This window comes from Bos indicus, chromosome 1 (assembly GCF_029378745.1).
Source record: "Bos indicus isolate NIAB-ARS_2022 breed Sahiwal x Tharparkar chromosome 1, NIAB-ARS_B.indTharparkar_mat_pri_1.0, whole genome shotgun sequence".
Classification (NCBI taxonomy): Eukaryota; Metazoa; Chordata; class Mammalia; order Artiodactyla; family Bovidae; genus Bos; species Bos indicus.
The window spans coordinates 113,731,598-113,747,107 of record NC_091760.1 but is presented as its reverse complement, the minus strand read 5'-3'; the positions used below and the strand labels follow the sequence as shown (position 1 = coordinate 113,747,107).

Below are 15,510 nucleotides of genomic sequence, written 5' to 3'. Positions count from 1 at the left end.
CAAAGATCTCTGTAAATACAATGTCCTGTACACATTCAAAATGACAAAATCTGAACAACAACAAAAACAGCAAACGATAGAACTCGTACTGCTCCGCCAACCCACTGGTAGTTTGTTACAGGGGTAGGGGAATTAGAGGCACAAACTAATGCACTGTGTAGGACAGACACAGGGATGTACTGTACAACACGGAACACAGCCAACGTTGAGCTCTACTAAAAGTTTATGAAAGAAATTACCTTAATCTTACAAAAACTCTTTCAGAGACTAGGGGGAAAAAAAAAACTTTCAAGCTTGTTTTCTGAGTTTAGCATAATCTTGGTACCTGCTTCACAGGGACATCTGGAGAAAGGGAAGCTAAATAACCTTATACATGAGAAACTTAAAACAATGGCAAATTGAATCACAGCAAGTTAGGTTTCTTTCAGGAATGAGAGTTGGTTTAACATTTGAAAAACTGATGTAATTCAATACATTACAAATTAAACATAAAAAGCAGCATAACTGGATAATCTCAGTAGAGGAAGAAAAGGTATTTGATAAAACCGAACATAATAAAATTATCCATGCATAATAAAAATCTAATAAACTAAGAACAGAATCTTCCTTGAGTTTCTACAAAAAAATCTTCAAAGAACATGCTCAATGAATTACTGATAGCTTTTCCTTTGAGAATAAGAAGATAAAAACATATACTATCATATCACTTCTGCACAATATTGTACTAAGGATCCTGGATGACAGCTGGAAATAAATAAAATTCTAATTATTTATAGATGTGATTGTATGCAAAAAAAATCTACATACAGTTATCAGAATAAGTGGGTTTCACAGCATTAATGAAAACAAGGTCAACATTCAAAACCAACTTGATTTCTATATAGCAGACACAAGAAAATGCAAAATTTTGAAGTTTGAATAAAATCCAAAAATATCATTAATCAAGAAGAAATCAATCTCTTAAAGAGTTGTAAGATACACAGAAAATGCTGAAATACCAAGAGATTAAATAACTCAATCAATGGGAAAGAGCATGTTCTTGCTTGGTTAAGACTCAATATTGTAACTAAGACAGTGTGATACCCGCTCAAGAAAAATATACATCAATAGAATAAAGCAGAGCCTACAAATAGACAAACCCATAGACACTTGATCGATGACAACACTACAGAACAAAGAGAAGGAAAAGGATAAACTTTTTTCTCACAGTTTCAGTCAACTGTTCCACATATCTAAAAACTGATTCTTACCTCGCCTACACACACAGACACGCACACATCAATTGCACGTGGATTATATTTCTAAGTGTGAAGAAGAAAAACTGAAAACAGTATTATCACCATGACTCCAGGGTAGATAAAGACTCATCAAAGGATAAAAAGCAGTAACAATAAAGAAAAAACTGATATATATTTCACTTTAAAATTAGGAATTTGTTCACAAAAAAACAAGTAAAAAGTGATAAGGTAAAAATACAAACATATGCAATATACAACTGACAAAAGGCTCAGATCAATAGTATACAAAAAGTATATATAATGACCTCCTATGACATAACACAAAAACTGGCACCAGAAATTTACAAATGAGACTATCCAAATGGGCTGGAAGCATGAAAAGCTGCATACAAATTCAATGGCACTCACTGTAATGCAAATTAAAACTATTAAACTACAACATACCTATCAACATGCTTACAATAAAAGACTATAGGTTGGTGATGCTATAGAGCAATGAGAATACCAACCTACCACTGGCCCTGGTAGGAATGTAAATAGTCTGACAACTTTGGAAAATGGTTGGGCATTACCTACTGAATTCACTCCTACACGTATACCTATGAGAAACACTTAAACATGTACACTGAGAAACAATAAATACTGAAGAATATTCATACCAGTGTATGTAATTCCTTCAAATTGGAAATAAGTAAAATGCCTTTGGGGCTTCCCAAGTGAAAGTGTGAGTGTTAGTCGCTCAGTTGTGTTGGACTCTTTTGCAACCCCATGGGCTCCATCAGGCTCTTCTACGGAATTCTCCAGTAAAGAATACTGGAGTGGGTAGCCATTCCCTTCTCCAAAAGATCTTCCCGACCCAGGGATCAGATCTGGGTCTCCTGCATTGAAGGCAGATTCTTTACCATCTGAGCCACCAGAAGCCCCAGGTGGCTAAGTGGTGAAGAATCCACCTGCCTATTCAGGAGATGCAGGTTCAGTCCCCTGGAGAAGGGAAATGGCAAGCCACTCCAGTACTCCCTCCTGCGAAAAGCCAGGGACAGAGGAGCCCGGTGGGCTGCAGTTCATGGGGTCACAAAACTGGCGGACACAACTTATTGATTAAACAACAACCAAAAATACCTTTCAGGAGCCATATAAAGAAATGAAAATGAATGAACTATACACAGCTAAAAGCAGTAATGCACATGAATTTCACAATGTTCACTGAAAAAATTCAGAACCCCATTCTTCCAAAACTCCCAACATCCCATGTGGATTTCTGTAAAGTTTATAAAGGATCAAATTAAATTGAGCTCTTTATAGAGATGTATTCTGGTTGGTAAAATCATCAAGAAAAGCAAGAGACTACCATCAGTCATGACAGATGTTATTTTTGAGACTCAGGGAGTGATGGGAGAGGGTAGGCAGTGGCCTTTTAGTATCCCAGAGATGTTCTTAACTTCTTGACATGATTAAAAATAACAGTGCTCACTTTGTAATAAATCATTAAGCTGAATGCTTTGTTTTGCTCTTTTATCCTGGATGGGCATTCTGCATTGCATAATAAAAAAGTTTTTTCATAATGCAGGCTTCGGACGCTACTGTTGGCAAGGATGTCCCAGGACTTTTCACAATTTTGTTGCTTGTAAATGGCTCAGTCAAGACTGGTTCTTAAATTCAGTCAGGAGAAAGGAAGTTATCCCACTCTGGCTTCAGACTCCAGCTGTCCTCTGGTCATCTGTCTCTACCACAAATAAGTTGATTCTCTGATCACCACCTAGCTCTCTATTGCTATGTTCTATTAGAGAAAAATCCAAAGGGGAAGACTTTAATTTTAAAGTCAATAAAACCATACTGTTCCCTAATATCAGCAACCTCACTAAATCTAACCCCAATTCAAACAAAAATGGTCAGATCAGTTATAATACTTTTCATTTAAACAACTCACATTACAAGCTTATTTCAATGTTTTCATATGGACCAAATTCTCAAAACTATCTATATAGACGGCTCAAAAAAAATATTTTTAAATATGTAAAATACACCCATCAGCATCCTCTAACCCATCACTGATCAACAGAACTTGCAGCACTGATGGAGTGTCATTTCTGCACCGTTCATGCAGTAACCACTAGCCGCATGTGTCTAATTCAATTTCTAAAATGTCTGAGTATGACCATGATACTGAATTTGTAATTTAATTCAAAACTTAAATAGTCACCTGTGGCTAGTGGATACTGAGTTGGACAGCACAGTTCTGTTCTTTCTCTCTACTTTGGGCACGAACTTGCAGCCAGTCGTGTGTGGCTTCTCAAAGTGGTATTGTATAGGGATGGCTACCAACTAAGTGGGCACCTATGACAATGAAGGCAATGGTACCCCACTCCAGTACTCTTGCCTGGAAAAACCCATGGATGGAGGAGCCTGGTAGGCTGCAGTCCATGGGGTCGTGAAGAGTCGGACACGACGGAGCGACTTCACTTTCACTTTTCACTTTCATGCATTGGAGAAGGAAATGGCAACCCACTCCAGTGTTCTTGCCTGGAGAATCCCAGGGATGGGGGAGCCTGGTGGGCTGCCGTCTATGGGGTCACACAGAGTCAGACACAACTGAAGTGACTTAGCAGCAGCAAGACAATGAAACCTGTTCCTCAAAACACTGACTTCATAAAATAAACTAAGGGAAAAAGCTGTTAAGAAAATGATAGGTAGTGGGATATAGTCTGGGGAAAAGTCACGTGCTAGTATTCCTTCAAAAATAGAAAAGCTGCCTTTATAAGATGTCCATACTGTCATTAAGTTGCTTAGATTTGACAAAGCTATAAAAACACTATGAAAATCAGAAAGAATACAGCAACCAAATTCCTTTCAAGAATACAAGTGAAGAGGATCAAAACAAGAAACTGAAAGATTCCAAAGTTTTAAAAGATTGAAATGGAAAGATTTCAAAATTATATGTAATTTTAAGTCATGCCTACAATGAAAAAACTTGTGTGGAAAGAGCCCAGTATGACAAGTAAATCACAACAGTATCATTTTATAACTTATTTCATACTTAAAGCTGAACAGCCAAATAGGGAATCAATTTGGTCCTACACACTCATTGGCCTACTTTGCAATAATTAAGAGTAAATTTTATAATTAGCTTGCTTTACTTAAGCACTCTAAATCTAAGTTAGAATTTATTAAAAAACAAAAAACAAATTTACCAGTTCCATCAGGTGTTTTATGGAGAGTAACACTGCTTCATTCGATGGTGGATCCATTAGCCTACTAAGAAAGTGAGCAATTCCACCTAGTCTTAAAATCTGGGGAGAGACAAATATAATTAAACATGTCATATATGGATATAGAGTTTAGTCTTCCCCATGTCACTCACTCAAATAAAGCAAACCTATACACGATTTTCCAGTTAGTTATTTCACCAGAATAAGTTAAAATTATGTTTGTGATTCTAAATGTTTAAAGGCCAACATACTACTTTCAACACCCACTAACTCAATTAATGAGAAAAGTAGCAGGTTAAAATCTCAAAAGGTTGATCACTGATTATCTTCAAAATAAGGTGGCTAATTTTATCAAATATATGATGCTAAAAAAAAAACGGTAAGTAGTTTATAATGAGGGAATCTTAAGATGTAGTGACAGTAGCTAAGATTTACTGAACACTTCCCATGTGCCAGGCACTGTTCTAAGAATTTTATGAAGTTAATTTAAATAACTTGCCCAATATAAAAGAACTAGCTTGCCACAAGACTTGGGATTCAATCCCAGATAGTCTGGCTCTGGAGCGGTATGTAATTAAAAGCTGTTTAATATACACGTGACAGAAGCTTAAAAACAGTTTACAGTTTATCGATTTTGAACTGCATAAGTTCATGTCTATGCAGATTTTTTTTCCAAAAAATATAGTACTTGCATTTTCATTTTACAGACCTTTAAATTAACTAAGTGCAGGGCAAAGTTTGTGTTCAATCAGCAAACACAACATGTAGAATCAACAGGACTAGGGTCTGACTCTGGATTCTAACCAAGCTGTTTTAATGACCCACCCTTGGGTGAGTCATTTTCTGAGGCAGAGAAGGGATACCTTGCAAGTCTAACCCTCAGGCTGCTCAGGGGTCAAACTGTACTAACACAAAAACAAATGGTGGTCTAAATTCTTTCTGGCAGATTAACGTATTACTTTCCTCTATAAAACATGCTGAAAACTAGAACCTTATTTACTTTAATTCTCCCACTTAATTTACCTTTATCTGTAAACAAAGTTCTTCCAAAGGCGTTCTTAAAATTTCTGGCAGTTGATAGTCATCTAGAAGGCTTGCTCTAAGACTGTTATATAGATGATAGCAATGACCAGGTTGAACTCTTTAAAAAGAAAAAAAACCAACAACAAGGAGGGGGGTGGGCAGGTAAGTATTATCAGTGACTTTTAGAATTCCAGAGAAAAGAAAAGGCAGGGAAAGCAGTCAATATCTATTTCTTACAAGCCACATCATAACTAATTTACTTGTTACTTCATTGTTATTCATATATTCCTTTTCCTCATCTTTTCTGAATAAGCTTAAATCCACTAATCCTAAGTCCTAGTGCTAAAAAAGACAAGGTTCCCTCCTCCTACCAATAAAATTTGGTTACCTGTTTCTCACAGACTCCAGACTGGTTGACACAAAATCAGCAGTATACATAGGTTAATCTCTGGGCCTTGTGAGCACTTTATGTAACAAATCCTGTTATTAGGTTAACCTATTATTATTTTAATAAAAGCTCTTAGGTATGTGCTATCTAGTGAACTCTCAGAGAGATGTTGGAAACAATTTTTTCCCTTATTTGCATCTACTGATCTGAATGATGGGCTTATCTGGTGGTTCAGAGGACCCATTACCTATCTATAGGATATCCACCAAGGACCACATAATAAACAGTTTGCACTGGCCTTCAAAATAATTATCAATCTTAATTAGCTTTGCTAAAGGAAATTTGTATCACAGAGCCCACAGGGGACTATTTTCCCTTTGAATTAAAATACTATATATATATATAAAAGCTGAATCACTGTGTGGTACAGCAGAAACTAAAGCAACACTGTAAACCAACTATGCTTCAATTAAAAACATCAACAAAAACACTGCAATTCCACAATTAACTTTCACCAGGTTAGTGGGGATGAAGAATTCTATAAAATGCAATACTTTACATTTAGTGACTGGTCTGCATGGGGAAACCTCAATCTTGCTAGGCTCCCAATCAAATTATCCCCTCTTAATAGAGTAGAAGGTACACTTCTTGGACTAAGCCAGGACTATGACTCAAGAGCACCAACTGCATAATCCAATACACTACCTGAAGACAAGTTATACTGGAATAATCTGCAAACATAATGAGCGACAGCTTTAAATATATAGTATAAACTTATTAAAAGGCTGATAAATGGTCTGTCAAAAGATTTTTTTTTAACTCCTTGAAAATTAAGGGAAATCTTGTTTATTCTACATGTAAGAGGTAAAATAAAAACTCTTCAAACTCCAGACATGATTCTATCACTCGTATGAGTTAGGGTGTAAAATATTCTGAAGTATGCATTAAAACAAGTAATAAGGGCAATTATTTGTGTTATAGGCAAATCTTTTCTCTGATCATTAAAACAGAGGTACTGGACTTCCCTGGTGGTACAGTGAGTAAGAATCTGCCTACCAATGCAGAGGACAGAAGTTCGATCCCTGGGTCGAAGAAGATCCCACATACTGCAGAACAACTAAGCCCGTGCACCACAAGTACTGAGATTGCACTCTAGAGCCCACATGCCACAATTTCTGAATCCCGTGCGCCTAGAGCTTGTGCACCCCAAAAAGAGAAACCATCACCATGAGAAGCACATGCACTTCAGGGAAGAGTAGCTCCTGCTCACCACAAAAAATACCACGGGCAACCAAACAAACAAAAAAAAGGTATTTTTATTTCTCATGCTATCACATAAGTGGGAAAAAGGATTTTCCTTGGTAACTCATAGTGAAAAACCAGTACAGCTGTGAAGTATAGTGATTAGGAGCCCAGGCTGTGGAACCAAACCACCTAAATTCAAATTCCTGGCTCTGCTACTTGTAACGCTGTGTGACTTTGGAGAGATGACTTTAGATGACTTTATTTTTCTATACTTTAGTTTCTTTACCCTCAAAAGAGAGATAATAACCTACTTCACAGCACTGTGGGAGGATTAAGCAAGTTAATGTGTATAAGTCTCTAGAGGATGATCTGACATTCAAGTATTATTAATAGCAATCATTATTAGTAATATGTTTAAAAAAGAAACACAATCACAGATAATATAGCTAATAAGAATATTAACTTTAATTAACCAGACAGATACTTTTCCCAAAACAACTATGATTAAAACGACTCCCCCATCTGCTGGGGAGTAAAAACATGCTGCAGTTAAGTTTTTAAAAAGATGAAAGGGAACTTCCTTAAGTAAATTTGGTACACAAAATTTTTGGTGTTTTTGTAAGGACTTCAAAGGTCTGATCTTACCTTCCAGCTCGACCCTTCCTCTGTTTAGCATTGGCTTTACTGACCCACTCAGCAGACATTGTACTGATGTTGTTGTGTGTGTCAAAGTGCGTCTCCTTTATTTTTCCTCCATCTATTACATAAACTACATCATCAATGGTAATGCTGTTTGGAAAACAAATACATAAAAATTGTTAAAAACACATCTAAAGCATATTAGCCTATACCAGATCTACAGACAGGGATCTTAAAACACTTTTTATTGAATCAGTAGTTTAGGATTTTCACCACTCTTCCACATTTACAAGTGGGGATCAGACACCGCATCACAGGCAGCATCAGCAGCTTCAGTGGCAGCACAGTGCCCTTTCTACAGATCACGTGCACAATTCTTATCTGCCCTCAGTTAAACTTCACAGCTTGCCTGAGGACTTTTGTAACTAGCTCTGTGAGCCCTCCAGTGCCATGAATTAACACCAGCTTCTGCAGAACAATCTGTTGCAATGATTGTACTGGTATATTAGTATCTCCAATGGAATAATTTTAAGAGTATATATAACTGATTACCAAACAATCTATCAATTCTACTCCCAACCAGAAGTACTGACCTCAGTCCCCATGCTTCTTTAGGGAAGCTTTAAAACAATCACTTAAAAGCCTATTTCTGAAGAGGCTAAAACAAACAAACAAAAAACAACCCATGTTCACTGCAACTAAATTAAAATAGGTTTAAAGAAATTACAAAGTATTTTGTAGAAAAAAGATTAAGGTATGTTAACTGTTAATAGTGCTCAAAACAAATGTAATCATTTGTAGTTGGGAATTAAAAAATAATTTTTACCTAGTCTCTGCAATGTTGGTAGCAATAACTATTTTCCGAACACCAGGAGGAGTTCTTTTAAACACCTGCAAGAATACATACATCAAAATCCCAAGAGTGAATTTCTGATACATCCATTCTTACAATTAAAGTAATTACTTCAAGTACTGCTCACTTTTAGCAATTCTGTGTTTATTCACTGACATATGCATCTAATATTTATAGATACAGTCATATCTTATACATCATCTTTAATATCACAAAATTCCCTTATGGTAAACCAAATCTCCCTTAGATATCAAAACCCTATCACAAATAAAGATTTCAAATGAAAGGTTATAATTTAAAGATTATTTTAATTTATATTTAAGTGGTATACAAAATTATTAATATTTAAATATGGTAACTTAAAAAAAATTTTTTTTAAATGCTGCAGAATGCAAACGTTTATTGTGCTGTCAAATTTTTTAAGGGAAAGGGACAGAAGTGTAAAGAATTATGAATTACTTAAAAACTATACAGATAAAAACAGGGCTTCCCAGGTGGCTCAGCGGTAAAGAATCTACCTGCCAATGGGGGATACACAAGAGATGCAGGGTTTGATCCCTGGGTCGGGAAGATTCTCCTGGAGTAGAAAATGACAACCTACTCCAGTGTTCTTGTCTGGAAAATTCCACGGACAGAGGAACCTGGTGGACTACAGTCCACGGAGTTGCAAAGAGTCAGTCACAACTGATTAACTGAGCATGTACAGACATACAGATGACACCAACCAATAAGGCACATGCCCAATCATCAGAATGCATGCCAGCTAGCTGTACCACTGTATACCAGCTACTTAGACTGAAATGGACTTAAAAAGATCCCCTTCACATAATAAATCCTACGTCATGATGGTAGACACCACTTGGCTGAAAAGCAAACAAAAAAAAAATCATAAACTCGTCTCATTTATAAAAATGGTAATAAGAGAAAATGTTGTTTGCCAGTCTAGTCACATATCCTCTCACCACATACTCTTTTGTTCAATCTTTGGGATCAAGAGCTCTGTCTTTCCTCTTCTCTTCCCTCAGACATGCACACTGTACCTAATCTAGCTAGCTGAGCCTTACTCAGAACTATCATACTAGTAGAGATAGTAAAAAGCCCTCAATTAAAAATATGTATATTATTTCTTACAGAGTGGAAAAAATGGATCCATTTCATTCTACCAGGGCCTGCAAACACAGTAGAAAATTACCTTTCCTTTGGGAATGCACTGTTCATTCTAACTAGAGATCTCTGAATCTGACAAAGTCAAAACATCCAAAACCATAATTAATAATACATCACTGAAATCTCATGCCTATAAATGTACTAATTCTGTTAAATCAAAATCTCAGTATCAAACTGTGTATGTCATAGATTATTCATTGCTAGGTTGAATATTTTTATTGGCTTTCACATACCTTTTCATTTTATTCAGGAAACCCAAACAAGCTATTGATAAAAGCAACCTTTAAATGTTTCCCTAATGCTGATGAAACTAATGTGATTCATGGATTACCCTCTCTTATCCAAATTTTTGTGCAGTCATTCCCTGAAGACTCATTTGCAAAGGTTCTCAAAGAAGTATTTTTTGTATGGATTACTATTTTAAAATGTGCTTTCAAAAATAAAACAAAACATACAATAAGCAGTCCTTAAAGCTTGCCTCAGTTTGAAAGATAAATTTAACAACATACCTGTGTCTGGTTAACTGTAGGCATCAGAGAATGTAAAGGTATAATAATAAACTTGTCTGAAAATTAAGAAGAAAATTAAACTTTAAGATAAACAGCTGCAGAAAATTCCATAAAAAATACATGGTAATTCTTAATTTATATTCTTATGTACAATCAGACCAAGTATATACATTTTATATACTTGTTAATATTTTTTCTGCAAATTCTCAATTCTTATACAATGCTGAAAAGTTGGTAGCAACCTTTTCAAATTATATTACAAAAAATACAAAACAAAACATTAACTCCATTCCCACCACTAACTAAAGATCAAAGGATTTTATTTAATATGGGTGAATATGTTTGTAGACTTTGGGTAATCCTACTTTAATCAAAGAAAATTTTAAAGCAAATTACTTATTAAATTTTCATGTCCACTTAAAATAAAGAAATAGCATTGGTAAAATGTAATACATTCCAAAAGTCGCCCACATTAAAAAAAATAATTTTGTTAGGAATATAGGAAGTTTTAGGTTTCAAAATCAAGTTGCTCAAGCCCATTCATGATTATCAGTCAACAGACAGTTTGATGTAGTACTGTAATGGGAAGGAGAGAGAGAGTCACAGAAACAAGGGTAAATTTCAGCCAGATATAGCTACCAAAGTGTAACCTAACTTAAATCTCTGGCAAGAATGTCCAGAAGACATTCCTGTATTGTAGTTGTATTTTCCAAGAAAGAGAACTGCTGTTACTCAGGAGATACAGTGCTTTCCACAGCCTTTATGACCCTTCTCAACTGTAAAAAGCTGTCAAATAGTGCTTGACAAAGAATACCTTCAATTACTTATCTCTGTGACACAGTATGAAATACATCCACTCTAACTTAACTTGAATTGAATCAAGCCTTCAGATATAACTTCCAGCTGGCAGGAAAACAGGATTAAGAGATGATCAAATGAAATGATACTATAGAGATTTAGACATCTTCAGAAAGTAGAACCTAGTCTTTTCCACCATGGGGAAAGAAAAGGGAAGATGGGAGTACCATTCTAAAACTAAACGATTTATCAGTCTGACTTTTTCTACAGTCTAAGCAAGCTAGTTGTGAAAGATACTTTGGGGGAAAAAATGGGAAAATCTGATTATGGATTGGATTATCAGATGATGATAAAGATTGAAAGTGAAAAGTGAAAGTGAAGTAGTTCAGTGGTGTCCTACTCTTTGCAACCCCATGGACTGTAGCCTACCAGGCTCCTCTGTCCATGGGATTTTCCAGGCAATAGTACTGGAGTGGATTGCAATTTCCTTCTCCAGGGGATCTTCCCGACCCAGGGATCGAACCCAGGTCTCCCACATTGTAGACAGGCACTTTACCCTCTGAGCCACCAGGGAAGTCAAAACAATGATAAAGATTAGGAATGTTTAATTTTTGAAAGATTTTCTTTAAAAGAAATTAAGCTGGTGGTTATACTTTGGCCACCTGATACGAAGAACTGACTCACTGGAAAAGACACTGATGCTGGGAAAGATTGAAGGCAGGAGAAGGGGATGACAGAGGATGAGATGGTTGGATGACATCACCGACTCGATGGACATGAATTTGAGCAAGCTCCAGGTGTTTGGACAGGGAAGCCTGGCACGCTGCAGTCCATGGGGTTCCAAAGAGTAAGACACGACTCAGACACTGAACTGAAGCTGGTGGTAGAACTATAAATTAATACTTCCATCCCTGAGTATAATTAAATCAGAATCAGAAAGACAATGAATTATACCCTTTCCCTACTTCCTCCAAAATGATCTCCACATTTTTCTTGGAAAACACATACACACTCACATTTTTAAAACTAAAAGTAGATCATATAATAGAGTTTATGATGGGGGAAGGAAAGGCCAAAGTTGCCAGAGAAGTATTTCTGTTTTAAAAAATATATATGGTTGTATAGTTGAATCACGACCTATACTTTTTCTATACACAAGTTACCAATGATGAGGAAAACAGAAAGTAGAATTTCATTATAGAGAAGTCATAGTAATCAGACAAAATATTTTTGCAGTGAGAGAATAGAAAATTAATTATAGTGAATGATTTGAGGGCATTGCCATGATGGGATTTTAAAAGTATTTTAGCCAATAAAATTAGATCAAAATATTTTTCAGTGTTTTAAAAAAGTAAAATGTATCAAAGCACTTCAACAGAGTAAGGCTAGGAAGTATATTCAGAACTATTTAAAATACTAAATGGAATTTGCTTTGATTTTACTAAAGTTAACAGTGACTCCGGAAAAAGCTATAATTTCACAGGAGAAAAATGTTCCAATGCATTTCTCTAAAACATAAGAGGTTGTATCTTTCAAAACATCCTATTAAACAATCAGATCATCTGAGAATTTTTTTTTTTAAACTTCAGATGTTCAGGTCACATTTAACATTTGGCAGGTCACATTCTAATATCTGGCGTGAGCGTGCGATCTGGGTCTGCATTTTTAAAGTGCCATGAGTGACTGTTGTACAGTTAGAGCTGAGAAATATTGGCCTAAGAGGATAAATTCAAACTTCTTTTCTGCCCAACTAATTGCAGAAGTGAGTGAAGAAACAAAAACCTCAAATGCCAAAGACTCGATTTTATTGGGCAAATTTAGGCAGAGAGGGGAAACAGTCTCACCATAAATCTAAATAAGGAACTTCACTATGTATCTACCATCTTCATCTCTGACCCAGAACTTTAGGGGGGGAAAAAAAATCCAACTTTTGAAAAAACTCAACTTGGACTCAAATCAAAGAAAATAACCAGGCTACACATAACTCAAGTACCATTCTTAGAACGGCAATAAAAATACATTTCTAAAATACCTGATTTAAACATCACTTGTGACATCAAGAGATCGTGTAAAGTGCTGATGTTGTCCCAGCCTGGTAGAAAGACCAATATTGCACCATCCTATGCAGAAGGGAAATAACTGTTATAAAGGATCACATAACAAAATAAGAGTATAATTCTGTGCACAATTAAGTCTTTGTTAAAATTATATTAGCTCAAGATAACTTTTAGTTACTAATTATAACTAAAGAGTTTGCTTTTTAAAAATAGGATTTATAATCCAGACATTTCGTTTGTTGAGTCTTTTCTTCAAATAGGTCAAACTGCTAAATCATTTTGGTATTTTGAAATTCTTGCTCCTGGTATCAAAAGCTGTTTCCTCCAAAGATTATTTTTTTAAAAGCATTTAAGAAAAAATTTTTTCAAGTCCTTGATATGAAATTGAAATGTTTCACTTTTGAAAATTAAAAAAAAAAACAAAACTAACCTCTTCTTCCAAAACAATGTATCGAATAAGGGCAGCAATCAAATTCAGATCAACTTTTTCATCATCCATCATTTCTACAACATCTACAGTGCTTGCAGAATACCTATCAAGTCAAATATAAAGTCATGAAATACTTGACAGTTTCCTGACATTTAATTAACTTACTTATAAAATTTTAAAATTAACTCAATCTGCAAATGGGAAAACATAATAAATAAAAAGAAATACTGCGATTATGATAGTGTTTACAAGTCAAATCAGTAGAGTATCCAGCTAGAATATGAGACTCGAAATGTTATCCTCAGGGCTTCTCTGGTAGCTCAGCAGTAAAGAATCCGCCTGCCAATGTAGATGACACTCCAATATTCTTGCCTGGGAAACCCCATGGACAGAGAGGCCTAGCAGGCTACATTTAGTGACTAAATAACAAAAGAGCTGGATACCACTGAGTGACTAAACAACAATGCTACCCTTAAATATGTACAAAGTCAAGACAAACCTGCATCTTGTTTAGCCACTATGTTCTCACTTTCAAACAAAAACAGACTTACCTTTGTCTCAATTCCCTTAGATAACCTGGCCAGCGTTCTTTATAGATTGCTTCTTTTTCTTCTTTTTCTTGTCTATTCACATGCCCTTGCATGAAACCTTTCTTAAACTGGGATCTGTGTTCTTTTTGTTCTGGAACATATCTAAAATAAAAATACTCTTAAATAGCTTCACTTTGTTTACAATTGGTTTTCACTAACATCTCTGACTTTTTAGGATTTTAAAAAATTTTAAAGAACATCTTCACTATACTTTCTAGTAAATACTAGTTAAATTTTTTATCTACAAATATGAACACGTAACATTTTAGATTAAAATCATTCTTTATGAAAGTATGTAAAAGCTCTATCAGCAATAAAAATTTAAATGGTTGAGTAACTACCATCTTTAAGTTTGAATTTACTTTTATATCAAAAGTTAACATTAATACAGGTTCAAAATAATAGTTAACAATTGCCTAGAAGACTCAGATTTTGAATATAAGAGGTTTCTAAACCTGAGCACAAATAATTGCCTGTGGAGTTTGTAAAAGAGATTCCTCAATCCTATACCTTGTGATTTGAATACAATAGGTCTGGCTGGGGTCTGCTCATCCAGCAATTTTATTTAGTGCCCCAGGAGATTCAGTGTATTTATAGCGGTCTGTAGATTCATAGACTCATGCTTGAGAACTACTTAGTTCTGCTAGGTCTTAAAGACAATGGCAGAACCAGAATCAGCATTCAGATGTCTTACAAGTCAGTCCAGTGCTATGCTTTGACTTCACTATGCTGCAGTGCACGTCACCTACCATAAGTGAGTTGTGAGAGGCATGGGAGTGGAGAGAGACAAAGAAAAATAAACCTATACTTTAACCCCAAAGCCTCTCGGAGTTAACCTAGATGAGAGCATCTAGAAAGAACGGGGGGTGTGAAGCATGGGCTTTGTGAGTCAGACAGAATGGGACTGATGTCCGTGCTCTGCCACTGACTAGCTATGTGACCTTGGAAAAGGTATAAGGCTCTGGCTTTTAGTTTTCTTATTTGAGAGATTAATACTCTTTTAACAGTACTGACATGAGAATGAAAAAGAAGGGATAAAGCATGGTGCCTGACATATAGCGGACACCCCAAAGAATTCATCAATCCCCTTCCCTATTCAGTACCTGTGACCCAGGACTCCCCTAAGTCTTCGATACATATAGAGGCACCACTGTGAGGTAGGGCAACCTGAGACAGAAATTAATCTAGTCAGCAGGATGGACCCACAGCTGGCTCCCTTCCCAGCAATTATAGGATCAGAGGTAACCTTTAGCCCCCCATCCCCAAGTACCCAATCACAACCCTCCATAATATCTCACCTATTTTCTTTCCTACTTCCCTGCAGAGCAGCTCTTCCTCTGGAAAAGGAATAGGTGGGGCCTCTGCTG

At 35.8% G+C, this 15,510-nt stretch overlaps 1 protein-coding gene across 2 annotated transcripts in view; it reads right to left on the bottom strand.

Annotated features, from left to right (window-relative positions):
- Positions 1-15,510, bottom strand: part of DHX36 (DEAH-box helicase 36) — a 47,442-nt gene that overhangs the window by 13,920 nt on the left and 18,012 nt on the right. For both annotated transcript variants that reach the window (XM_019960602.2, XM_070792848.1), the window contains 8 exons: positions 14,105-14,245; positions 13,554-13,656; positions 13,099-13,186; positions 10,269-10,324; positions 8,566-8,630; positions 7,746-7,889; positions 5,468-5,585; positions 4,427-4,525 (listed from right to left, as the gene is read on the bottom strand). In XM_019960602.2, coding sequence (XP_019816161.2) covers positions 4,427-4,525; positions 5,468-5,585; positions 7,746-7,889; positions 8,566-8,630; positions 10,269-10,324; positions 13,099-13,186; positions 13,554-13,656; positions 14,105-14,245 — 814 coding nt within the window. The remainder of the gene's footprint in view (positions 1-4,426; positions 4,526-5,467; positions 5,586-7,745; positions 7,890-8,565; positions 8,631-10,268; positions 10,325-13,098; positions 13,187-13,553; positions 13,657-14,104; positions 14,246-15,510) is intronic.